This window comes from Etheostoma spectabile, chromosome 3 (assembly GCF_008692095.1).
Source record: "Etheostoma spectabile isolate EspeVRDwgs_2016 chromosome 3, UIUC_Espe_1.0, whole genome shotgun sequence".
NCBI lineage: Eukaryota > Metazoa > Chordata > Actinopteri > Perciformes > Percidae > Etheostoma > Etheostoma spectabile.
In genome coordinates, this window is record NC_045735.1 from 20,919,524 (window position 1) to 20,947,516 (window position 27,993).

At 39.3% G+C, this 27,993-nt stretch overlaps 1 protein-coding gene across 3 annotated transcripts; it reads left to right on the plus strand.

Annotated features, from left to right (window-relative positions):
- Positions 1-209: 209 nt before the first annotated feature.
- On the plus strand, positions 210-27,768 carry LOC116671307 (stromal interaction molecule 1). 3 transcript variants are annotated; one of them, XM_032502508.1, is made up of 14 exons: positions 210-452; positions 1,221-1,353; positions 5,614-5,744; positions 8,674-8,788; positions 10,612-10,723; positions 11,093-11,208; positions 14,021-14,198; positions 19,659-19,836; positions 20,621-20,788; positions 21,155-21,255; positions 22,484-22,713; positions 23,615-23,695; positions 24,269-24,677; positions 25,140-27,768. In XM_032502508.1, the coding sequence occupies exons 2-14, from the start codon at positions 1,233-1,235 to the stop codon at positions 25,642-25,644; spliced, it is 2,445 nt and encodes an 814-aa protein (XP_032358399.1). In that variant the 5' UTR covers positions 210-452; positions 1,221-1,232; the 3' UTR covers positions 25,645-27,768. The 3 variants fall into 3 exon arrangements, with proteins under 3 accessions (XP_032358399.1, XP_032358407.1, XP_032358416.1); XM_032502516.1 differs by having other exon boundaries at positions 24,269-24,332; XM_032502525.1 differs by lacking the exon at positions 23,615-23,695 and having other exon boundaries at positions 24,269-24,332.
- The last annotated feature ends 225 nt before the right edge of the window (positions 27,769-27,993 follow it).

Here is a 27,993-nt window from a genome sequence, read left to right on the forward strand (position 1 = left end):
TCCTACATTTTGACTAGGTAAAAGGTATTTAGTGAAAAAAGGCTTTGTATTGCCCAGTCATATTGACAGGTACATAGCTTACTGTTGAAGAAATGTTGAAAATTGGTGTATTGTCCTTTAACACAGGACCTTGTGTCTCAGTGTGGTGGCTTAAACAATCCGCTAGATGGCAGGATTTAGCAATTTGTTTGAATTGATTCGACATGATATCCTGTACAAACTCCGGACGTTAGGGGGCGACACTTGCTGATAATAACCAGGTGCTCTGTGGCGTAGAAGAAGACAAGCCCACTGGTCTTTCAACATTCTGCGGCTTTTTCGGTCAAGTCTCGGTCGGGGGAAAGACCGAGACCTTTCTTATTAACAGTAGTTAGAGTTCGCTGTGCTTCAACTCTGCTGCAATGTTAACATTGATCTGAAGCTACAGATCTGCTGGCTCTGATACATGACAGGTAACTTTATTATTTTGTTATTCAGTATTACGGTGTTACAATAGTAACATTATCATATAGCCTAGCTAAAACTACAGTTCCTCTTTATTAACGTCCCTTGTCTTGCGGTGTCTTGTTGTTAGCTAAACGTCAGCGGTGGCTAACGTTTGTCTATGGAGAATGCAGTGAAGTCGCTAAGTCGACACCAACGTAAACTGAAAAAAACACGGAAGCGTTATCAGTAGGAAGGCTCCTCTGTAATGTTACGCCCCATTGTTGGATATTTGACTTTATTTCCTAGTTAGCCGAGCTGTATAGCTAGCTAGCTAGTCGGGGCTTGTCAGATACCCACTACGCACACGGAACAAGCTGTTGTTACTTTTCCTAGTCTTATAATTTTTCTTCTTAAAGTGACATGTGCTTGTAAACATACCGTCAGTCACAGCTAAACGTTCAAAATAAGGATTTGTCTGACAAACAAAAGCCAGATATAACAAGCGACTGTCTAACGTTAGCTACATTCATTCATGCAGGAAGAAGAGGTGCACGTGAAAAGTGATAGCATGTGTCTGCAGTTGCTGCAGGTTATCTTTATGTAACTGACCGTATTTCTTGGTGTGCTCTGAGCCGATTGATAGTTTCCTTTCTAAGGTGTGTGTGTGTGGCCATGTATTATAAGAGACAAAGTAGCTATAATATGATTAATTTATCTTGCTAGACAGAACCACCACAAATTCCTTTTGCTAGAATTATCAGAATTGTCAAAGGGACTGTCTTTTTTTCCCCCAGCACACACCAGTCATGGAGTTCAACAAATTGGTGACCTTGTGGATATTTAGCTTGTGTCTCGTTGGAGAAAGTTGGACTGAAAAATCAAGTTCACCTACATCAGACAGTCAGATTGTTGAAAATGGGGTGTCAGGTGAGTAGTCAATCATGGCATTATTATGTTGTAGCATTTTTTTATCCATTTGTTTACGCTAAGATGACATGCAATGGGTTAGCAGTTGGAGGATTACTGTTTGTGCCACAACTTTGTGATTTGTGCAGGCACTAAATGTAGCCATGCTGAGAATAGTCCAGCTGGCATTCTCTGTTAAGTCCTACCTCCAACTCAGATCAAGCCACCCAGACAAACAGGAGGTAATTTATCTAATGGTTAGTGGAGCACATGAGCATGGGTTCAAGTTGGTTCTGAATCGGGTAGTTATAATCAAGATGTTAATTTATTTCCAAAAAATTAGAATCAATACATTGGGAATATTTAACCAACATCAATTGTTTTTCTTTGTGACACTTTCATTGTTTAAAGTGGTATATAATGGTTGGCCTAGCTGGCACAAGTATATCCAATCATTAAATGATGGATTGCTCAGTAGGCTACTACAAACGACTCCATATTGACATTATGTAGAACCTCATATCTTGGATTCGCACTTATCATTTAGGTCACTTAAATGATCCAGTACAAAACCTATTGTGTAGACTTTCATGCATCAGGGTTCATATATTTTAAATCAACCTGGAAAAGTTATGGCATTTGAAAAATGCAAATTCCATGCCTGGAAAGGTTTTGGGAAAATAAAAAGACCCAGTAAGTTTTGGAAAAGTCATGAAATTTGTTTAACAAAGCATGATATGTGATTTATAAAAAAAAAAAATCTTTTAATCAAAGAAATTAATAAAATAATATTTAATGTTGTCTTAACCCCTAACGTTCTATTCGGAGCGCAATATTACAAATTCCACTATGAACCACATGCATTGTCATTCATTTTATTGTTAAATATCTGAGGGTAAATGTTAAGACAGATTTTTATTCTTATTGTATAATGTTGACTGAGATTTTCAGGAATGCATAGTCATGGGAATTTGCCGACAAGTATTGGTTATAATGCGTATGAACCCTGATACATGTTAAAGGTGATATGGGCCTCTCAGTACAGTGTTCTCCTGCAGTGACTTACTGCATTACATTATACCGCATATCTTTTCCCTTTTTTTAATGGATGACTTGCTTTAAAGTTCAAACATGTTGAGTTAATTTAACAAGCTCCTTTTGTAAAAATACTCCTCTTGTTAGAAGAGATCCTCTATTACTGTCATAATGTCTTGCCTCAATCCATAAAGTGATTTCACATGAATAACAGTAGCTGCAGCTTGAGACTATAAAATGAGCCATTATGTAGTAGGATGAAATTCTATGACTCAGGGTTTTTTTTTTAAGTGTGCTAGTGCAAGAATTCTGTTTTAAAAAAAAGCATAACTGTTCAGATTTACATTTTGAAATATTTATCTTGACTTTACTCTTTTAGCAACAATTCGGCAAAAACCCAACACTACAAACTTGCATGGTTGTGATCTTTTATTAGTACTTTTGAACAGTGTGGTGGTTAACCAGCAACCTTTTAACCACCATACAGATCAGTGTGTAAGCACATTTTTCCTAATGTGTGTCATATGTCTCAGGAGGCCACAGTGTGGGAAGGAATTTATTCTTGACAGTGATTTTTCAAAGCTTGATGAGGTATACTGAATGGCAATAGGACATTGTAACTCCTGCAGTTATAAGTAGCATAGTTTTGGAGTGTGTTCTTCATCTACACACAGGCACACAGTATCACTTGTGTGACTTGAGCTCTTTAAAAAAGGCAGGTTGACTTATATGTAAATCTCTTATCTTGTGTCCCTGGAAGTTTGCAAGCCAAATGAGAAAGAGGGCAAAGTTGGGTTCATGAGAGTGTTGCAGGTGGTTGTTTTTCACTAGGGTAACTGTCACTCTTTTTTAATATGGTGTTTGGGAAGTTGTGAGAGTCTTTTAGGTAGGTAGCTTTGTGGGTTTTCTGAAGCTGCTTGCATACTTGGGCTCAAAAATTAACTTCTCTACACGGAAGTTCACGTTGTGCATTAGCCCTTCCTAGTTCATGTGGAGAAAAAAGGCACTTACAATTTGCCAACTACAAACCGTTCATAGACCCATGCATGCAATGGCCGTTGCAGGGGTTAATCTGTGACAAAGTTTACTTTCTGTTTTGTCTCTCTAACCACTGAGCCAACCTGTCATAACATATGGTTCTGGAAATAAAGAAAACACGGATTGGATGGGTGTGATAAATTAATCCGTAGAACGGTGCATTAAGCTGTAACTGCATGGAGTTGATTATACAATATTATATAACTGGTATGTCCCTATCATGTCTACGGGCAGAGGACACTAACAATTAACTAAACCCAGGGGAATACTAAGGGAAAGGCAAAAACTGTCCAAGATGAATCAAATACTTTATTGGTAAACCAACAAACTGTAAATGGTCTTCACAAAAGTAAGACAGATAAATCACAAAAGGCAAACTAAAGAGCGACTTTTAAACCGTCTAAAGCAACACACACACTCGGCATCCACACTAGACACACTGGTTTGGTTCTCTGGCTCGATTATGGCTCCTCACAGGATTACACCGGCTTGCACTGAAGCGCGCTCTCTCTGTCACTGGCTCAGCACATATGCAACACATACTTCTTAAATACTGGTAAATTAATTCAAGAAGGGAAAAGCATCTTAGATTGGAAATCACAAATTCACTGTCCTCAGAGTTAAATTGAAATTCACATTTAAACTTACTGTTATGACAGGTAGCCTATGTCCTTTCACACAACTCCCCGAAGTGACTGCAATACAAGCCAAACAAGGTTTTCTCTCAGTGGGAGTGGTGGCCTTATCTTTGATCTATGGAAGAGGATCTCTAATTCCTCAGGAAGGAGGGGGAACACAGAGGGCAGACAGGCTTCACTAGATAACTTGCAGCTATTACATGAGTACATGATAATCATGGAAGCATACGTTTCTGACTTGTCTACAATTAATTGTGGAGCCCTACGCACTAAAATGTTTACAAGTTGCAGAGGGCTGACTGTCAAAATGTTAAACAGTTGAATGGAACCAACAAACCCAAGTTTTCCTGACAATACCCAAACTGAAATTGATGATTAAAAAAAAAAAAAAAAAAGTAGAAAGCCCCTTTTATTATCAAAAGCTGATTCACCTTGGGCTTCACATAAGCAAGGCTTTGTCTTGTTTGTGGCCATAACATGACTAGGTGAAGTTAAGAGAGCCATTGTAGCTTTGAGATAAAAATCAGTATATGAGTAAATTATCACTTCAATGCTTCAAAATATCATTTTTAATGATCTGTCTTTATAGACCCATTTTAGCGTAGTTGACTCCAGACCCTTCTCAGTTGTAACTGAAAGTGGAGGAAGGGGAAGAAAGAAGGGGAAGTCTCGGGAAGGTTCATTCACAGCTTATTTCCAAAGAGGCTTTACCAACGGCGGCGCTCAAATGCCTCTGGGTGCAATTGGATAGTCCTTTAACCAAACGGACCAACGAGCCGGTTGACATAGCAGCAACCGCAACATCAACGGGTTGCTGCGCTTCGGTGGTCGTCATGTTGAATGTAAACAAAAACAAAAATGTTTTCTATCACTTTATGCAATGACGATTGTGATTGGTGCCTCGATTTCGAAAAATTTGAAATGGGCTTGAATGGGCTCGTGGCCAGACAGACTTTGCCGGAAGTTCATCAGGGTTTTCCCTGGCTAGACCTGGTTGTTTGTATTTTAAACGATAAACAATTATAAGATATTCCTTTGCATCACCAAATTGCACATTTGGTGCTGAAATCTAGAATATGAACTTCAGTGGACTATAGTTCTCTGTAAAACCACAAAGAACCTGGATAATTTCTGTTATGAAATGACACTATAAATAAAAATGAATTAAAGGACCATTACTAGAATTTGTTTTAAACATCTATTGTATAGTATTTAGTTAAAATGTGGGTACAGTAGGCTACTGCATACTTCTAAACACATGCAATTTTGATGACTTTTGGTGGTTTGGAAACGCCAGATGACCGGGCAAGTATGATACAGAAAACAAAAGTGTCAGTCTTTGGAGTATTTCCAGTGTTTGTGAGACTCAAGATAACATAAATTAAACCAAAATGTTCTGAAACAGCATTTTGTTTAGTTGTGCATAGCTGCACACATTCTCAACCTGGCATATGACAGTCATATTTGTTGTTGTTTTTGTTAGTATTAGTAGAAATGTGAATATAACTTGACAAATCTGTGGGTGATCCATGAGGTTTAAAGTTGCCTGTTAACTCTGTTTCTCCACCAGATTTTTGTCGCATCGATGAGCCGCTCTGCAAGGATGAGAATGGAATTCTCAGCTATGAGGCCATCCGCAGTATCCACAAGCAGATGGATGATGACGCAAACGGCAATGTAGACGTGGCAGAGACAGACGGCGTAAGTATCAGCCTAAAAAGTCATCATCAGCAGGAGCTGATGCTCTGTTGAAGGGGTTGTTCTGGTTTGTAGAGGTGGTCTTCATTCAGTCTGAAGAGGCTTACTGGTATCATTGACATCCTTTGTCATCTGAATCGTCACAAGATTTAAGATAATCACTTAAAGTCAGTTAATCATAGCCCTGTAATGTCCTTAACTTACTCTGAGTAACTGGATTTGTTCTGGAATCGCTCCAGTGTCCCCTTTCCTGACGTTTTGGTCAATAATTAACCAAATTCACATTAAGTGGCATGCATGTTGTAGTCATTGATGTTGCCACATTTGTATACCTTGTGTTAGTATACCTTTACATCAAACCTTGTTTGTGCCTATGTTTGTGACTTTTAATTCCATTAAAAATAAAGTTAGCTGCTTTTCTTTTCCATAATGTCAAGCATATTGAAAGCACAAAATATACTGTTACAGCTTTTGTCCATTCACAGCTGTACAGTGCTCATCAGAAGTCAAGTCTGTTGCTTTTCAGACATCACTGGTGCCTTAAAGACACTGCCTGTCTTCCATTTAGCTTACATCCTGAGCTGTAGTCTAAACTACATGTGGTCTTGAGGAGCCTCATTTCGGTTTGGTTCCATCTGTTGCATCTGGTTAAGGCCAGACAAAAGCCTTCTTTGCTTTTAGAAGAGGCACTTGGCATGCAAATACCCCAAAGGCAAAGAATCAGAAAAAGTTCAGTACAGTGAGCATGTTCATCTGTAGTGGCTTTGAGCCAAGAATTGGAAAGCTCAAGACGAATAAGAGCACTTCAAGACAGTTGTCTGACTTCCTGTTACCATACAGTGATTAAATAAAGAGGATAGTTGATTTCTTTCTGACCAAGATCGAAGTCTGCACCTGGTGTTTAAGAATAAGCTTCGGGCTGTGGCCACATTATACAGGCACTGCTAATTTTCCAATGGAATATATTTTAGGAGTGTGCTATTTCACCTGCAGTGCAGACCATCTCTCTACCCTGTAGTAAAAATCCTCCCACACAAATCTATCAAGAAAGAAAGGCATCATGACTGTCTTCCACCCATGATGCATGAGTTTGCTTTTGTGGGAGTGCAAGATGTTATGTATGTGACTAAGTTGGCCTACAAAATAAGTGGGCAACGAGTGGGGTGGTTCCATTGGCTAGCGAAAATAAATAAATTTGGGTTTGGGTGCCATTTACTATGTGCAATTGTGTCGTTTGTACAACATGCAGGGTTCTCATTTTCAAGTGGAGATGCCATAAAATAATCCAGAGACTTATATGTTGTTTCTAATACCCTCAACACTTAAGGAAGTTAAATGTAACTCAACAGAACACCATACTGTGTATTATGTTTATTAACTTGTAGCTAGGTACATGTTTGCGATATACAGTAGTTCAACATTTTAGGAAAGGCTACGGTCAGCAGCCATTTTCAGTTTAACAAGAAACAGAAAAAACAACTTGCCTTGCTCTTCTGGCTCTACCAGCCCTGTTAAAGCTCACTAATTCACATGTTGTATATAAAAAAAGAAATGTAAAATAATAAGTTTTACTGGGGGTTGTGTCCGACTCTTCTTCGTTGGGAGCAGGGAGATGAAATGGATCATTCAATCTACCTTGGTTGGGAGCAGTTCCTCATAAACAACTTCCTGGAGTGTACGCTGGTTACCTTACAACCTCACAGCATAAGAATTCCGTAAAAACGACTGCATTTTTACACAACAAGTGTAAAATATTGGCTATAGCTCCTGAAATCTGCCATCATCAGCATCAGTTATTTCAGCCGTTGAAAATTGAAATGCTTGAATAAGTATTTGCCTCTCAGAACATTTAAGTTAAATGCTCAAGGTTACCCACAAGTGGTTGGCTTAAGAATCACAAAAAAAAATTGTTACACTTTGTGTCACAAACCCTATCCCATTTGAATTTCTTAGCTCTGTTGGTTTTTTAATAAAAATGATTGTCTGGCTTTTAGGTATATATCTATACTCTCGTGATGTAGATTAACCTTACCACCAGTGAGGGAGGTAGTTCTGAGCTTTTCCAATGTAAACATCTTAGTAATTTTCTCAGGTTATGTAAGAATTTTATTTTTCTTGTGATTTTTTTATTTTTTTTATTTATTTATTTTTTTGTACCTTTTAGATATTACAAACAGTGACAAACAATACATTGAGACTGGGAACATGTCCCAGGGCCAAAAAACATAAGAGAGGATGGTCGGAAGGGAGGAATGGTTGAGATATTTATAATGTTTATCTTTCGTTCACAGGGAGTAAATCAAACGCATGCATGAGCCACATAAATGGCATTTTCTTTTTTTATGGGGATCATAAATGCCACAGTAGGGAATCAGGTCACAGTGCCATCTAAACCTACAATGGGCAAACCCAGCCCCCTCTGCCAGCGATTTGATTTCAGGCTGGAAACCTGTACATTTTTCTATCCTGCATCCGTTACAAATCTGCGGGGACCGATCACAAACTGGCTTATTCTGTTTAGTCTGGTGTACAGTCTGGTGATAGCCAGACTAATACCAACCCCACAACAGCAAATTTCCGACACTATTTGAAAATGTAGCATTTGTCCCCCAGCTATTCATAAAACATTTTCAACCAACCCCACTCAGCAGTATGGTCTGTGTTTAGTAAGTGGCCATTATTTCGTGAATTAGTCAAAAGGAACACCCAAACCATGTCACCAAGTGGTACGTTTAAATTCTTCATTTTTGCATTGGTCAAAATAAGCTAAATATAGTTCTATATGCTGAGGTTGTGTCAGGAATGGAGCAAACAAAAAACAATGTGTACAACAATTTGATTTGAGGCCTATTAAGTATATACCTACTTTTTCACTCTAAATTTGTAAATTGGATTATTTGTAACTACTACAATTCTCCTTGTCATCCTGCAGTTCCTGAGAGAAGATCTAAACTACCATGACCCCAAGGCCAAGCATAACACTTTCCACGGTGATGACCAGTTCATCAGTGTGGAGGACTTGTGGAAAGCATGGAAGAGCTCTGAAGGTACGGCTTTTAAAGAATTTTCCCCATGACGGCCAACAGTGACTGCACGTGCTTTTTTTGAGTCGAAGACCATTAACATTGTTTGCACACTATGACACAGCAGTATTTTAAATAGCCAGTTATTATATATTTCCTTGTGACTGAAAGTGTGGGGGGACATATTGCCCCTGCTTGACCTTCTCACTCGCCGAACAAATAAGCTAGTTGATCAGATAGCATGTCAAGCAAAGTGCAGTCTACTTATCAGCTCCTGCCAGTGGCAGAGTGGACATCATTGACTCTGTCAGCACAAAATTCACATCCACACTCTCACCTCCTTCTGCCTATCTGTTTGGCTAGGCTATCGTGTACTTTTTGGGAGCACTTTTCATGTTCTGTTTCTGGCACCCATGTCTTTTCACACCCTTTTGTGGGAAAAGCGGATAGTCAGCACTAGGGGAGAAAACCTTTTTTGTTCACAGTACTGACTTGTGATGTCAGTACAACCTGCATGGCCGTTTCTTGAGTCTGGAGGTTTGGAGCTAGGAAACTGGGTTTTTGTTAATAGAACACATTAACACAGCTGTCCCACACTGACTCTCTGCCAGGAGCTGGGGACTGTATTTTCCTTCCCCAGTTATTACTGTAGGCCATCCAATGTATAGAATGCTTTGCTATAATATACCTCATACATACGTAGACTGCAACTAAAATATGTCTCATTTGTCAAACTGTATAGTGCAGTTAAAAGTATTATATAACTATAGTAACACATTATATTGTTTTGGCTCTACGTTGGGTTAAAAAAATCAAACCATATCTATTAGGTCAATGTTGACTCTCCACTTTAATTTGAAGGTGTTTACAGTCATTTCAGATGAACAGTGTAGGTAGAAAGGTGACATTAACAAACAGATTTTGAAAAAGTTAACACAACCTTTGCCACAGTCATAATCAATATTTGTTTAAAGATTTCTTGTAATCACCGATTGCTTAAAGTCTACAAGCCATAAACTTTAGCAGACACGTCTCTTTACACGTTATCCCTGTCCCATGGTGTGCGTGGCCTGTACTGTAGCCATATTGAATTCCCATATTTATTTATCTTTGCCTTTTAGTCTGTTCTTAAACAAGTTAAACACATCATCAGTTGAACTGAGGTCAGCTGACTAACTTCTTTGCCCCCCCCCGATTTTCCCAACTGTAAAGGATCACTGTAAAAAGCACCTGGGCTGCACGATATGAGAGAAATATCTAATTGAGATTATTTTGACTGATATTCCTAATGTGCAATGATTCACAATATTGAAGGGAATGATAATTTTTGTAAAATTATTTTCATTAAAAAAAAATTGTAATTTGATCTATGCAAGGATCTGTACTAAACTAGGACTTTTTTCTTTAGTCTGTAGGATACGATTTGTAGGATGACTTCTCTGCAAAACCACAATAATTCATTCAGAATAATTTGACACATATTTTGCCTTTAACAAATATTTCGCCCCCCGCGCCGCTAATGATATTGCACTAGTCCAGATTGCAATTTCAATAAAGTTGCGGTTAATTGTGCTGCCCTAAAAAGCACACATTGTTCAGTCAACATAGCTGTGAACATCTTCCAACATTGTTAAACATGAAAGCGGTTTAACCACATAGCCATTTCAAAAGGAATTTGTTGGAAGAGAGCATTAATGACACCTATTACTAATACTTTCTGACTGCACCCTCAGTGATGGAGATCTATTGTAGCCTTTTTAATATTGAAATTCTGCAGGTATTCAGTGAATGAGAATCAATTAGCACTGGGACTATATGTTTAAACGTATTTCATTTTTTCACTTCAGTGTATAATTGGACTGTGGATGAGGTGGTGGAATGGCTCATCACCTATGTGGAACTGCCGCAATATGTGGAGGCCTTTCGCAAGAAGAATTTTAATGGCAGTGTCATGCCAAGGTAAGACTCAAGCTGCAAAGTGTACTTGTAACAACAATTATGCTGAATTTGGGAATGATTCTAACACATATAACTGACATGTCACTTCTTCAGTGCCAGCAATTAAAACCCATTTACATTACTCTCTTTGTAAGTCATTGCATTCCTCACTTTGATCAGTCAATGTCAGCTTTACTACATTTATTTTAATGCACCGCAATTAGTGTATCTAATGACTATTTATGGTTTGAATCTGGATTTTGATAAATCTTGATTGAATTGATAGACGATCTGTTAAGGGCTCATATTACACATGGCTCAGAATGGATTACACACGTTGTTTTTCCTTCCTTGTTCCTGTAAAATGACCGCGTGTCTGTTCTCTCTCAGGCTCGCTGTGAAGAACACCACTCTGACACTCTCTATTCTGAAGATTCTGGATCGCAGCCATGTGCAGAAGTTGCAGCTCAAGTCTTTAGACACTGTACTGTTTGGAGCGCCCTTAAGTAAGTGACTTTATAATTTTTCTTAATTCCTGTTGCAGCTCAGATATTTATTTTCATTCCCACAACACCAGTAGATTTATTTCAGTTACTTGACTAGAGATGAGAAGGGGTTTTGGTTTCAGTCCCATTTTATTTTCTGTTTAATAGTAAGGATATAAAAGACAAATCTGTCATCATAGTTTTGTCTCATTACTATTTTTTCAATTGAGATACTGATCTAGATAGAAAATTATAACTATAACAATCTCTGTTAATCAAAACAAGGTTGGTTCTTTTGCATACAACAGGTCATCAGAAAAGGCATACAAAACCTTCCAAATGACCAACTTAACTCCCTCACAGATAAATTGATTAAATTGAAAGACTGTTACTTTGAAACATCTGTAGAAAGTTTTGAGTTTTACATTACACACATCCTGACCACTGTTATCCGCTACCGTCATTTTTCACCAGCACCTTGTTACTGGGATATGTTGTCGTCATGTTTGCTTCATTTATCTATTCAGTCACTTACTCATCAACTCACCTATCTACTCATTTACTCACTTTAGTAAGCCCACGTTTTGATATCTAGAGGAAATCCTGTTCCCATCTGTATCAGTTCCAGAAATTGTGGGAGTGAGTTGAGGGTTAGATCACACTGCTCTGTATTCCAGACACTCCCCTCTGCGTACTGGGACAAATAAACACACCACTCATTCTCTCTCTCATCTCCAGCATCTCTGCACCACATCTGTAACTACACACTTTAGTCCTTCAGGGTTTCTTAGTTTTGTTTTCATTTTTCCTCTCTAAGATTTTGTAAAATCTCAGTGGATAGGGTGTGTCTCAGCTGTCATACCTCTAGCCAGTATTTAATATTTTTTTTACGCTATTGTTGTTGACATTGGGATACCATTTTCCCAGAATGTCATGAACAATATGTCATAAACGTAGTTACAGTCTGAGAGCTGAATACTAACAGTTTGCAGTACTGAGCGGGTCAGAACAATTCTGGACTAGGTGTTGTGAACATTTTTAATCTGTAGACAAAATATAATGGTGCACAGATACCTTTGCAACCTTGAGGTTTGATCCTTTGTTGGAGTATAACTAAAGTGGATTAAATAAAAAGTGGAAGGGTGTTTATTTGGAAGAGAAGTGCTGATGAGGGCATATATATGCGTTTATCAGAGAAAATGTAATGATCCTTCAAAGGAAAAAGTCATTTGCATTTGAAAGAAATTGCACAGGGGGACAGTGTGTAGTCGTCTGTGTCTGGCATGTGTCATTGTGGATGTGTTTTGTCCGAGTCACACCCGAAGGAAGACATTAGCAATGCTGTCTGGCTTTGACAGCCTCTCAAAGCCAGGGGGTCCTGCTAATAGTCAGTCAGGCTCACTGTATATAGTAGCAGCCTTTGAAGACACATCTCACAATGGGTTGATTCTAATCCCATGAACAGTTGTGTAATAACAGTGACCCCCAAACACATTTTCACTTTTTGTGGTTAATTAAATGTCACTTAATGCTGTCATGGTGGTATTTCTGAAAAGGCAGTGAATATAGTATATGTAACGTGGGTGAGGATGACAGAAGGCAAACTGTTTCCTGTTTAGGACTGATAGTGTTGTAAGAGCAGTACATAGAACCAAGCGAACAGTCTAGCATAAGGAAATTGTAATTTATATTATCACAAAGATAATGTCAGTATTTCTTTTCAAGCATCTGTGCTCAGTCACAATGCAGACCCAAGAAAAATTTAGCATGCATGCATTATAGTTAAATACCGTGACCTCATTTTAAGGAGTTTTCCTCTTGGTGGTTAAGAGGTAATGATCTGCATATACCGTCATAAGAAGAGATGGTAGCAGTAGTGGTTTACAGCTGTCCTGTAAATTTTATGATTCTCACTTCTGGTTTGTTACTTTGACACAATAGCGGGCACAGCTGGTCCAGGTTTCTTGACTTTGTTAAACCTGTGTTTGTTCTGGCTTGTTATGAGCAAGTCTACAGGAATATACACAGCAATCCTGAAAGATCATTTAGCACAAGCTGGGGACTTAGCAATGTGCATTTTACCATACAAAGAAAGAATTATGTTTTAGGTAGGTTTTTTTACTTCCTTTCTGTCTCAATCCAGGAAGTAGAAGTCACGCTTTTGACATCTCGCACCCCTTTGCAGGATTTGCAAGAAAACTTTCCTCATTGTTTGCCATGTTAGGCTGAAATTTAGGCTGTCAATTGCTGCATTACATCATCGAATGACAAATGGACTTATTAAATGCAAACGTCTCTCTGGCTTTGAAGATTTAAAAAATTCTCCTTACCTGAAAGTTAATCTGAATCTAATTTGAGGCTTCTTACACATGGAGCAGCTGCTTTCTAGCTGCAGGAACATTTAATCTACTAATCCTTTAATAATGACAACATGACAGCATAATCACACGGTTATTATTAGGATTCATAGCACCTCATGTTTACCGAAATGTTGTAGTTGCCGTTGTTTGGTTTTCTGTGCATGTTTATTAACGTTGGTTACTAGACTGAAATAGGCCGTGTTTAGCTGGCCGTGTTTAGCTGACTTTATCATGGTCTTTTGCACAAGGCCTCTCTCACTGCAACCTGAACTTGTGCTTCTATTTGCAACACTCCACAGCACTGGCAGTATGACCAGGCTTCACACCACATCCTTGTGAAGCTTGCTCATTGTTAGCAGCTTTATCTTTTACTCTTGATATATATTTCCTGGGGAAATACACATCCTCTTTTATGTTTATCTTATGATTTTGATGTTTACCTTACAAAAAAACTTCTCTTCCTTATTTTTCAGTGAATAGACATAACCACTTGAAGGACTTCATGCTGGTAGTGTCAATAGTCATAGGCATGGGTGGCTGCTGGTTCGCCTATATCCAGAATCGCTACTCTAAGGACCACATGAAGAAGATGATGAAAGACCTGGAGGGCCTGCAAAGAGCTGAACAGAGTCTGCATGACCTACAACAGAAGTAAGGGGTTTTTCCCACCACCCACACAACAAACTGTATTATACTCTACAAGTACTATATTGTGCACAAATACCACGAGTCTCCACATAAAACATAGTATTAATTTGGGCACAGCTTTTTTTACTTGGCAAACTTCAGATTTCACTTTGTTCTGAATGCTCTGTTTTCAATAGTTTTTTCTACTCTTAAATTGAATGATGTCATACAGGGCCAGTTTTCTATATATGGTCATCTGCTTCAGGCAGCAACTACAGTGTTTTTATTACATAAACATTTCATGTTACGATGTGCATAACACCCTGGAAACCTGTAATCTTGGCTGACAATTAATTTCGCCCCAATTTCTGATCACATTCCTGTTTAAACATGTCCGTGTATGCAGTAGTTGGTTTAAAAGCCTTTTCTAGGTTATTTGTTTACAGTATAGAGTCTTATGATATATACTCCAAATAGCCGAGGAGGATTTCAATGGAGTATACAGTTGGCTCCAACAAAGCGTCTCAGACAGAGGTCTTTGTGCTTCAGGTACAGGTGCCTCAGTAATGAGCAGCATTAACCTACCTAACCCTTGTGTCCTCCCTGGTTAAAAAAAATGGACATAAATTTGACATTTTCATCCCTTTTTTCAGACTTTTTTTTTTTTTTAGTTTTCACTAACACCACCTTACTACCACTAGTTTTACACTACTTTTTGGAATCCATGGTCAATAACTCTCATTTATATAGAATCGTACCTGATATTTGAGTTAAAAAAGTGGAAATTATGAATTATTTTGACTAATAGTTAAGATCAGAGGAACGTACAGATGAGTTTCATCAGAAATTAAAGTGATTAATTGTATTTGCAAAGAGCGTTGTATAGAATCCAGTCCAATTTTTTTTTTTTCATGTTAAAGCATGTTGACATGCTTTAGTAGAAATACAAGTATGAACTTAAGCTAGTATAATAGGTCTCATTTAAGCATATTTGACAACTCTCCAATCAGGATGTGTCATTTATATGTCAAGAGGTCGCTGCAGCGCAGCATTGCATTCACAAGCTAATTCCCAAGTGCAAGATTTGTCCCAAAAATGGATAACCGGTATCTACCTTGCAGTTCAGCTATAATTTACTTTGTGAATGTTGCAGGATTGCATACATTCTGTTCTGACGCGGGATACTTGACCTGGTGTTGTCAGGCCAAAGAGACTTCAGGCCTTTGTTGCCTTAATGATCAAATGTTTTGAAATGAGATGTTTTAAAAATAAAACACCCGAAATAGAGCCAAATGCAGTGTCATGAGGAGTGATTGACTGTTATAAAATAAATCTTACTATTTTGGTCCTGGTAATACTTCAAGGAATGCTTGGAATGTGCTTTTGAGCGTGCACTGTCTCCTCTTATTCCTTTCAAGGATACTCAAACAATTCATCTCATATACAGGTCATGTTTTTTGGTGCACAGATAGTGCTATCAAAATGTTTAAAGTCACAATGAAATGGCAATTGATGTTTGGCTGCTGATGTTTTGCATCTGCATCTTCTAAATATGTATTGAAATAATACTTTACATACATGTATTGATTAAAATGTGTTACTGTGGCAGAACTTGAAAGGGACTGTTCAGAAATGCCTTCACTTCAGTTGAATTAGTCCACGCCACCAATGCATTGCATTTTAAATTTGCGTAGTGGCAGCTTTTCTGCGAAATGCACTCTGCCTAGAAAAGGAGTAGTTTAAAAGAAAATAAATTACTCAAATCAATTTTGTAGAATATGACAGTTGGTGGTCAGTGTGAGCATGTGCTGGCATCACATTGTGTCATTGAAAACCATAAGGATTTATCTTGTTGGACCAATGCTTTTTCCAAAGTACATTTCATAAAAATCTGCTGATTATTTTCTGAAATTGTGTACAAAGTTGAAATTGACCCAAGGTTGATCATAAAGGAAAGTGCAGTGAGTGTCCAAAATGGAAAGCCCTTAACCCGAGGGGAGAAGTGACATGCATTGCTACATAACTGAATAACATTCCTGTGTTGATGCTTAAACAGGGAGAGATGAACTGTACAGTAGGCATCAACATGTTCAGTCCATTATACTACCCTCATGTGTTGCTCGTTGTATCAGCTTGCTGTTTAGGAAGCACAGGTTGTTGAAACTTGATATGCTTTGATGAAAAGCAAATGGACTGTACAGAGGAGTTAGATTTCACTGATTTATCTGAGATTCAGTTTTTTTATACTGTAACACCTCTTCATTTTGCACTGTATTATCTCAGTCGTGCTCTAGTGGAAGCATATGTAATATACTGTATATGAGGTATAACGTATTTTTTTGTAGGATTTGCCTGTTTCCAACAAAAAGAGCCATTGGCCACTTAATTGACAACAAACCTTTGAGGTCAAACTCTATCCCTCTGGTAGAGTGCCAGTCCAGGCTGGGTTTCCTCTGTAGCTTTATACTTTGACCATTGTGAAAACACATGCCACTGCCAACTTGAAAGTTGGCTCTGACATTTCTTTCCTGCAGATCTAATTGCTCATACTTTATTCTCTTATGTAGATTAAATCGGAAAGTGTAATCTTAAAGGCACACAAGTGCAGACATTATTCAGTGTGTTCTGCTCTTGCTATAGCTAATTGTAGTATATTTTTAGTTGTTTGGGACCGTGCTGGGTGGCTCCCCATGCATCATTATGTATCATAAACCTGTTGTAATTAAATAGTGTTAAATCTGGATGGTAAAGGTGGATGAGAGCTCAGAGTAAGGACAAACCATCCAATTGCCGTATGCCTGTTTTGCATAAAGTAAATTGTGTCAAAGAATTTCTAATAAGGGAAGAAGTTCCACTCTTGATACTTCCAGCTTCTGAACTGGTTGCAGTTCCACCAGAGTTCCACTTGGGGTGCTCACACGCCAGTGCATAATGAATGGGACTCTACGGAGCTAAACCTCTCAAAATCCACTTTTCTCAGGATATAATTTTTTTGTCTAGTAATTTGAATGTTGCATTCAAAAGTGGAGGCTAAGACAATACATCCTGCTGGGTGTGTTTTTTAAAGCCTTTTAAAGTCTATGATGTCATACATATCATACGGCCAGAGATACTGCCGTACTGCAAACCCTGGGTCACTTCCTTTTTTCTCTCGGGGCATCCACAACACAACTGACAGGTTAGGCTCTCCCTGTCAATACACGTGCTAGAAAGAGGTTTGCTAATGTTTTAAAGACCACGCCGAAATATTCACTCAGACATTCTGGCTCCACTTCTGATGCCATCAAGCAGGAGCTCCGGTTGTAATCAGTCCTTTACTGACCAGTCAGCATTCATTAGCAGAATGCTAGCATGTTATGGGCAACAACGACTCAACATGTTACAAATCGACAGGACATAAGTACTCGTTCATTCAACTTTCGACCTATAATCCATGTTGTTGAACTTAAAAAAACTACAAAATCTGAGATTTCTCAACGACAATCAGGCGAACGAGACAACTTTAGACGTCTAGCTCCATAGATTCTCATTCATTTTGCACTGGACCGCAATCACCCCCAGTGGAACACTGGTGGAACTGCAACCAAATTCAGTACAATGGGGCTTAATAGGGAGTGAAAAGGCTTTCCTAGATGGGCTTTGATTATGTCCATTAAAGCATAATCATTTTAAAATACCTAGGTATTATAAAGAGGATTTACAGTAGCTTGTGTATTAATATTGTTAAACCCTAATCACAATGATAAGCAGAAATCAGTCAAGCTAACCTATGTATCCGCTGCCTAAAGTAGACCGCTAAGATCCTCAGACATTTCAGAGTTGTAGTTGCTGTTAAGCATTAAAGCCAAGCACTGTTCCTGTTGGAAGGGATATTATATCATAATTGTAGGTCAGTGGGGCTAGCAAGAAGAGACCTTTATCTCATACAGTACATGTTTTTGTAGCCGAGAGAGAGAGAGAGAGGAATGTCCTCTGTCTGTAGCCTTGCCTTTCTTCCTGATCCCTGCTGCCAGCTGCTGTCTTTCCATACCTTTGAGCAGATCCTGTGGTGGTATCAAGTAGCCTGGCCCAACCATGGCTGCCCTGTTGGGAGACCGTGGGGGTAGGCTTTGACTGGAGCTGGATTTTCAACACTGTTTGACCCAGCCTCTGCCTCACTGGTGGCACATGGTGTTAAGCATGACTGCTTGGGTTGTTGTGTGCAGACAGACATCCTAAAAAAGGACTGGCAACAAGGACAACAGTTCTGCATGGGATGGCCATTATTAAGTTACTTTTCTTTGCACACTGTATTTTATTAGCTCAGGGAAGGATTGGAGAGGTATTTCGGGAAGTAAGATAAATACAAATATAGTAATATTAGTGTATAAAAAAACGTTGGTGGTTTTTATTTACCTTCTTCTACAAAGTCTGCAGAGACATGGTGTCTGCGTCCTGTGAACCCTGCCATGCAGGTCAGGTGAAAGTCTTCTCGCTGGACATTGTAGCTCTGCCAGTGCTCTCGAGTCTTAGCTAGAGAATAGCAGAGGTCAGGGTCGAAAGCATTAGCAGGACTGCCCACCACCCACATTTTCCATAGCTAGCTTTCTGGATCACCTTTCATTTCACTGCTCCCTCTGCTGTTGTGTTGAGCGTTACAGGAGGAGAGTGCTTCACCCTAGTAACTGAAGTATAGTACTGCTTCATGCCCTTTTGTCTAGAGACTAAAAGTAGGATTTAGTTGTTTTGGATGTGTCATAAGTTGCAGTAATTTCTAGAACAATGGAATTCTCAAGTCTTAATAACTGCTTAGCCTGATAAAGGACTGCTCAAGTAAAGTTAATTAAGTATTATCAATTGGGAGCCTAGTCCCACATTGGGTTTACATATCATGTCAAACAGTTTATTTCTTGGTTTAAATGGTTTAGTCATGTTCTTTTTCTTTTTTTGAGCACAATAGTTATGTTGAGGAATAGGTCTTTCTAAAGATTACACTAACTGCATAAATGATATGAACAAAAATAATGATGTCATGAGTGACAGGCCCCTCTTTTTAGAAGTAGACTTTTTTCAGGACGCTAGTCTAAGAATATCCCACATACAAACCAACACATATGATACTACAGGAGCATTGGGTTCCACCCTGTACTGGTCTAAAGTTACACAGTGGCAGCTGTTCCCATTCTCTGTCCGGCCTTTCTGTTGTCAGTTTATGGTGAGCTGCCTTGCAGCTGACCTCAGCTCTTTGCTTTCTACATGTTATTAGCCATTGTTTCCGGTGATTCATAGCTGGAGCAAGTCTTGCGTTCCACACATAGTACATGGCACTCACATGCTTACATGTCATGCCTGCCCACAGAAAATGCCCACTGAAACTGGCACCTACCACTTTGTGTCTTTTTTGGCCTTATTAAGCAGCCACTTATGTCTTGCTTCTAAGATAAACATTGAAAAGGTTTGTTTCTCCTTGTTCCTTTTATGTTTGTCTCCAACTCTCCTTCTTAGGCTGCAGATCGCCCAGGAGGAGCACCGTACAGTAGAAGTAGAGAAGGTGAACCTGGAGCAAAAGATGAGGGATGAGATCGACGCAGCCAAGCAGGAGGCCCAGCGTCTGAGAGAGCTGCGTGAGGGCACAGTGAATGAACTGAGTCGCCAGAAATATGCTGAAGAAGAGCTAGATCAGGTACTTGCAAAGTGATAAATGTAATTTAAACATGGAGTTTGAATTTCAGCGTAAATTAGTGGTACTGAAACGGATTGAATAGTGTGTACTGGCACGGTGGCAACTGCACAGTTTGTTTAGTTTTTTTTAGTGTTCAGATTCAAGCTGGCTATAGAGTTAATCGACCACTGAAGTCTTTGTCCATTAGGAATTTGGCAGGAACAGCATAGCGCATCCCACACAAGTAAGAAAAACACATGAGTTTTAGCTTGAAAGACTATCACAGTGACACTTTTATCACTTTTTTTCCATTCAGAAATATGGTGACAAATTGGAAACATGCAAGGCTATCAGATTGAGTGTAGTTTTAAAGATGCTTTGTTTCATGTTGTGGTCTGTGGCGAGGCCAGTCACCACTTACTTACACTCCTATATTCAGGAGGCAAGTGTCAAGATCCATCAGTCCCTAACTATAAACATGGTTTTAATTTTGAGTTTTGGAGTATATAAGATTGAGATGACGTGTCAGTCTTATAGCAATTATTGCAATTGCTTATAGCAATTGAGAATTTGCTGTAAGCTGTCAAAAAAAAAGCTGCAAATTTGCTTTTGGCTAGAAGTCCCACATACATTGCATTGGTTGCACTTTAGATGTAACAATGCCTATATGGCCTGACAAATTAAACTGATGGAATAAAAATAAAATTACTCCTTAACATAATAATCTTGCATTTTTGTTGCAGACAATGTAATGGGTGTGATGATTTTATCTGTTAATTCACCTCATGTTTGACATTCGTCACAGGTGCGCATGGCTTTGAAGAAAGCAGAGAAGGAGTTGGAGTCACGCAGTAGCTGGTCACCGCCAGAGTCTCTCCAGAAGTGGCTGCAGCTCACCCATGAGGTGGAAATGCAGTACTACAACATCAAGAAGCAAAATGCTGAACGGCAGCTCCTTGTGGCCAAAGAAGGGGTATGCATGTAAAAACCTAAAGGGGAATGCCGTGCTGTTGATTTTATTGCCTTGATTTGATTGTAGGACATCATATTTTAAACCCATGAATTATATTCCAAAGCAACCATTTTACAAAGTCACCAGAGACCTAAAATTGGAGACTAGCCTGACCATAATATCTGAACCTGAATTTAATGCAAAAAAAATGTTTACAGTAAAAAACGAAAGCAGCCTCTTTAAGTCATCTTGATTACGGTCTTGTGAAACTGCTATTAATGTTTTTGGATACCTGTTGGACTGTTGTTGGACAAGATTCATCTTTAACATAGTGTGTGGATAGTGTCAATACAGCCGAGATAAATGTTTGGTCATTCATTTTCACAGGCAGAGAAGATAAAGAAAAAGAGGAACACTCTCTTTGGGACTTTCCATGTTGCTCACAGCTCCTCTCTGGATGATGTGGACCACAAAATACTGGCAGCAAAGTAAGTCAGACTTTATATTTGTGTAATACTTCTCATGACGTTTTAGAAAACAAACAGCATTTTCATTTTTTAAAAATAATTGGGATAGTGATTTAAGCCCCTTTGGGACAGGATTAACATTACAGGAAGAGATTTGACTCCTCGTTCTGGACATCATTTTAAATAGGACTACAAGAATCAACTATTTTAGTAGTCAAGTATTCTACCAGTTATTTCATCAATGAATTGAGGAATCAGAAAATAAATACTAGTTAGACAAAAGACAAATTAAGACTGGTCTCTTAAAATGAACAACTAACCCAATCGGCTAACCAGCTCTGTGTCACCGCATTGTGTGAGCTCCATGCTCTTATCTCATGTAGCAGTCATATTGATTTACGTTAACGTTACATTGTGTTAGGTCCACTCCGTCGTCTGAGTGCGTAATGTTAGATAGGACACTTTCTGCTGAGATGATGAAGCATTGATGTAGTGCTACTGTCATAAGCTAAATCTGTTTTACAATAGACACACTGTACAGAGTTTTTGTTTTTGTTTCAGCTTGAAATTATCCTAAATTTTGGACTTCTCTTATTTGTCTTATGTGTCTCTGGTGCTTTACACGCATACAAACTTGGGGGAAAAAATGCTGTTTTGAGTGAGATACGGTTTCTGAATGTCCTCTGCCTTCAGTCTCTTTGTGAGCTGTTCTAAATCTGCACGGCTTTCTACGTCACTAGCCGAGACGAGGTGGCTACGCGTAGCATGCTATCACTAGCATGCGAGCTCAGTCTCAATGGCAAAACACTGCTACTACACACACTAGTTCTCCAAAAGAACTACTTCCATGTCCCTGTTCTGCGAATATTCCACAAGTGCCCCCGTTTAGAAGAAGTCTCCCAGCTAATCCTCCCTTGGACTGACCAAAGTTGGAGAAAGAGTTCTGATCTTACCTAGCTACTGCGCATGTGCAACTCCCAACAAAGATAGGATAGAAGTGAGATGTCTCACTCCGTAGCTAAACAGAGACCTAAACACACCGGGTGAAAACAGGATATGCAGCAATGTGCATGAACAAAACTATGGTGTTTTTTGAAAATGAAATCATGTAAACCTATTCTGGTACACCCTCAAAATACAATTATGAACCTGAAAATGAGCATAATATGGGCAATTCAAATGAATGAATGAAAGTTATTTCACACCTGGACTTTTTTCTCCTCTCTTTCTTTCTCTTCATCTATCATAGACAAGGCCTGGGTGAGGTGACGGCTGCTCTGCGGGAGAGGCTTCATCGTTGGCAGCAGATAGAGATCCTCACAGGTTTCACCATCGTTAATAACCCTGGCCTTCCTTCTCTGACCTCAGCCCTCAACCTTGATCCCAGCTTCATGGGTGGCAGAGCCACACCTCAGCACTTCATCATGTCTGAGGATATGGACGACTTGGATGAGGATTTCGTGCCTGGAACTCTGCAATGTAAGAGTTCAGCCGAATCGCTCGGCCATTCTGTGGGGATTAGCAAACAAACCCCTAAACACTCCAAGGCGCTGCTGGGAAAATCAAAAAATCAGCTCACATGAGAATTTGGACCTTTTTATGTTAATAATTACCTGAATTTGTCCATATGGCCACACGTGTCTATGATTTGAATGAGTGTTGTTTTACATTTGTATAATGTGTATCATGTAAATTCACTCAGTTGTCTTGTTCTTTCACACACACTTCCAGTTGAATGCTCTTGTTGATTGTTCTCATTTTTGATAAAAGACTCAGTCGATAAAGGAGACTGAATCCTGTGCCTTTCCTCTGAAAAATGAAATGTCAAGAAAAATATATCTCTTCATGAGAGAAAGTTTTTGTGCACATCTGTTTTGTAGTGGTTGTGTCCTTATATATGCTAAAGACCTTTTTAAATCGAATTTGGGTCAGAAAGCTGCAACCAAAGTAAGCATACTAAATGCAGTTATTGCCCAATTTAAATTCCTATCTAGGTTGAATATTAGCCAAAAAACATACACAAGCTGCCCATCATTTATACAAAATCCTTATGCTCAAAAACTATTATTTTCATTGCAAAAATGTTGGGTAAACACATCTTTATCTCATCAACAAACAACAAAATTCTGCTGGTCATAATGCTGTCTAGCCATGTTATGTGCTCTATATTTGACTTCATATTATGGCAAAACTTGACGCACATTATGTTTAGGTTTTACTAATTGCAGGCAAAACTTGTTCTGCAGAATCCTATTCCGACCACAATAGTGAGTAAGTCTTTTATTCAACATTAATTGCACTCCGTATCTCACTCCCCTCTCTCCCTCCACCACCTTTCTGGCATTTGATTTCCACTGCTGTCTCATTGGGCTAACTACAGATGGCACCCGACTGCTGGAACGGCGAGCCAGCGACCTGTGGTCCGTCAGTTCAGACTCTCAGCACATGTGGAAATATCCTGGTTGGCCATTTATTCATGCCCCAGTTCAGACCTCAGTTTGACATCCCTGTCTCTTCCCTTGACTCAAAGCCACAGAGCTGTAATATGTTTTAATTGGGACAGTACGCTGCAGATGACAACAGCTGAAAGAGAAACAACTCCATGCTGCGTTGATCTGCCCCCGTCTTAGTTGCTTGCTTGCCACATTTACCCCCTCCTCCAAATATTGTCCCAAACCCCTTCTGCTTTCTTCCCATAGTGATTTGCCACATACATTTATTGTAAATGAGCACTTTTTTTTAGTCTTTTATTCATTTAAACAATATATCTAAGTTGCTAACACCATTACTGTGTTCTCCTTTTGTTTGATTTAATATTTTTCCTTGAGGAGGAGAGAGAAAACGTGGTGGGATGTTATCATAATGGTAAATCAGTGAAGGGGTGATCTTGGAGAGGTAATCCTTTTCCAACTTTCCAAGTCGAGAAAAATGCATCCCAGCACCTGAGTATCTTTCCACTAATCTCCCAGTCAGTCTCCCCTTGTCCGACTTTATTTCACAAGTGGTTGTTGATAATGCTGTTTTATGCCCACAGCTCCCAGTATGATGTCCCTGCGCCAACGCCACATTGACTCCCAGCTGGCCATGGGCTCCCAGAGGTTGGTAGAGAGTTGCCTGTTGGCGGAGCAGCAGGGAGAAGGAACCCTATATCCTCCCAGGTCTAGGGCTACTTTCAGACAGTCGCGCAGCCGGTCGTTTGGCCAGCTCGATTGTCTTCCTCTGCCTCCTCTCTCCTCGGCTATGTCTCACCCCTCCATCATCTGTACCTCCAACCTAAACCCTCATTCCCAGTCCTCCTCTTCCTGCTTAGCCAGCTCCATGGGTGGCATTGTAGCTCCTCATACCTCCCATATATATCATACTTCTTTTCAGCCCATGGACCCCATTCCTGATTTCACCTCAGATGTGTCCAAAGCACACCCCTTGTGCAGCGACCTCTTCGGGTACCCGTCTTTCCAATTCTCCACACACATCGCATGTGCGTGGATGTGTTTTTTACCACCTGCTGTCATTTCATCTTTCAATCAATGAATTCTAGTGTAGGTTTCTTCATCTGCCCATGTTTTTTTTCCATCTTTAAGTCAGTTTTATTTTGTCATGCTTTCTTCTGGTTTGATTTTTCTTTCATTTTGCTTTCTCGTTATTGCACCCGATGAGGCATTACAAAATCTATGCATTTACTCTTTTTCAACCGCCGTCTTTCTGTTCTTAGTCTTCCCAACTAACAAGTGTGGAGTCCCAGTGTCCAGGCTGTGCCCAGCGTGTATTCATGGCTTTGCAGGCATAGTGTAGATATACCTCAGCATGCAAGGCTTCAACCTAAAACTGTTTGGGTAGGTTTATTCTTTTTTTTTTGTTTTTTTTAAATCCTATCCTTTAACATGTGGTTTTTTTTCCCACCACAGGGACCTAAATCGCTCTGACTCCGACTCCTCCCTGTCCCTCTCCCAAGTTGGTGATCGGCTATCTGCCTACAGCTCCAAAGGCCACCTCATCAAGCCCACCTCTCTCATGCACGGCATATCTGGGCGTGGCGATGACACGGTCTCTCTGCATTCTCCCACCCCCAACGGAGGGAACCGCGTTCATGAGGTCAGTCCTGCAGAGCCTGACAGCCCCATACTAATGAAGAAGGTGTACGGCATAGAGCAGTCTCCCAGCCTGGGAGAGATCAACAGTCTGTCAGAGTCGTCCCGCTCCTTCAGCCCCAACTCCACCGAACCTGACACACCGTCACCTACAGGAGGGCAACCAGGGGCAGTGGGGGCAAAGGGCAACAGCCGCATCCCACAGCTGTCTTCCAAGAAGAGCCCGCTGGAGGAGGACAGTGGCTCTACGGGAGAAGAGACAGATTCCACTGCCAGCCGCAAGAAACACACCTTCAAGATCTTCAAGAAACAAAAGAAATAAGGGCTACATGAACTACAGGCTAGCAGAACTGTTTGACTGTATTCCTCTTCTCTGTTTTTGGGAAAAAGTTTAAATGTTTTGTGGGTTCATTAATGGTCAAATGATGGCACAATTTGTTGCCGTTGTATGTTTTCGTAGGTAAGTCACCTACTCTAAGAAACTGTGGGAGCAACCAGCTGTTAACTTTTATCTGCTTATTTGGTCAATGTTAAATATGTGGGGAACGGGTCTGTTTGTATATTAGATTGTAAAGTATTATTTATTCAGCGGAAAGTTGTGCCAGTCTCAAAGGCAAATGTGTTTCCCAGTTGGTTTTTCTTTCTTGTTCTACAATCTATAACATTTAGCATGTCTTCACTTTTGTTTGACTGATACTCGAATGCTCTTAGTGTTTGCTTGGTTCTTGTTAAACTTCTTAGACAACACTTGATGTTTCTTTTTATTACTACCTAACCACCTAGCCTACAAATCCAAAGTGAATGCACACCCACTGAGTACTTTGTTTTTATTGACGGTTACATGTTTTTCTGTCTTTTTCTTTTTCTTGGCAGAGCAAATGACACATTCAGAAGATCCTCAAGTGGAGGAGTAGTACTAGAAAGCTTGGAGTTCCGTTTAGTATAAGTGACTTAAATTTCACTTTTTGTCTGTTAAAAAAAATGTTTTAAGTGCTATTGAGCACAGCAATAGTACTTGGTGTGGTTTTGAAACAATATAGATTTAAAATGCTTGATAATATTTTGCAACCTTGAATCTCTTTCAAAAGAGTTGAACAAGCAGTAAATCTCTCTATAATAAGTTACAAAAGGACCATCAAATTGCAGCATTAGACATTTAGCCTTATTTTTAGTGTTTAGTTGTCGGGTGCGTGAGAGAGGGAGGGAGAAGTGCTTTGCTCAAAAGTCCAGCTTTTAAACAATGCCAAAACGTTTAACCACTTATTGATATTTGGATTAACATGTATCCTCACTGGAGGAGGAAGTGCTTAATCAGTTTTACTCAACCAATAAAATAAAATGTTCTTATTTAAGATTGTCCTCTTGAAATATAAATGGGAATCAACATTTCACACAAAATGTTAATTTAATGAACAGGGTGCAAGTAACTTGAATTTTTGCTTCGGCTGTTGGTGTGGACAATGAAAACATCACAGCAGTTTGTCAGTGTGAGATGGGTGCTGGTAAGGGCTATTTACAAGGCAAAATCCTTTGCTCTGTGTAAGATAGAAATGTTTAAGTTGTAAACACTTTGTAATCCACCTTTTTATAGAAGATTTATCTCAAGCTATGGAAGCGGAAGACCACGGTTCAAGTGCCAAATCACCATTTAGTCAGAGGCCTTTGTATTTGTACTGTGTTTGGCCTTGTAAGCCCCTTTTACACGGAATACAAAACCACATATACCATATCCAGTGTGTAATGTATATCCTGAGTGTAAACGCTGAATGTCCAAGGGTATTGTTTCTGTAACAGTATCATCAGTACAGTATGTTTACACTTGCTACAGATATTACTATTCTCCAATTACGACATCAAAGAACATTGTGCCAGTTTTAATATTGACTGCTTCACATGAGCACAAAACTATGCATCAGTAGTTGTAGGTGATTGCTAAAGTAGTAAGGATGCCAGTAGACTTAAGGTGTTCCTGACCAATGAGCAACCAAAAAGTGCTGCAAAAGACACAGTCGGCCTCCCCCAGCATCATAATGTAACAGGTGGTTTGGATGTAAAAGACATGTTTGAATATTTTATTTTAGAAACCAGCTTTAAAAAAAACAATTTCCTACTGGTACTTTTTTAAAGTGTCATTTGTACTTTTTTGCACGACAGAGCTGTAAATGGAATATGCCATCTGTATGTGTGCGTCCGTCTGTCTGCTCCCAGTATAATGCAATGTAATGTTGATGCATGTCAACTGCTGTAACAAAACCTATATTGGGTTTATTGAGTGGATCAACTTAAACTCTGTACTCCCCATCTCTACCTTTCCGTTTCTTTGTTTTGAGCTAATATTTCTAAACACAATATATTTGTACAGAGAAAACGATAATTTTGCATCTTCTGTGATGGTCTAAACTTTTATGGCACAACTGCATGATAGCAATAAACTATTTTGAATGAAGAATGAGCTGATTTGTATTAGACATTACACCCCATGCTGCACAACACTTCAGATTCTCTTCTCATCTGTAGAATTGAACAAATGTGTCTTCTCTTAAATATTATGTATCAAATATGGCAGCGTACATAACACGTTTGGCCCAAATCAAATAATTTTATTTCAAATTGTAATGCCAATTCAGCATAATAGGTGAGTAATATTAGTTAACCTTTGGGTGTATGTTTA

What these genes read in the sequence shown, in the direction of transcription:
- LOC116671307 (XM_032502508.1), top strand. Translation starts at nt 1,233, where the DNA reads ATGGAGTTCAACAAATTGGTGACCTTGTGGATATTTAGCTTGTGTCTC. An exon ending in AATGGCAGTGTCATGCCAAG is followed by an intron (nt 10,724 to 11,092) that starts GTAAGACTCAAG and finishes GTTCTCTCTCAG; the next exon opens with GCTCGCTGTGAAGAACACCA. An exon ending in GCACATGTGGAAATATCCTG is followed by an intron (nt 23,696 to 24,268) that starts GTTGGCCATTTA and finishes TTATGCCCACAG; the next exon opens with CTCCCAGTATGATGTCCCTG.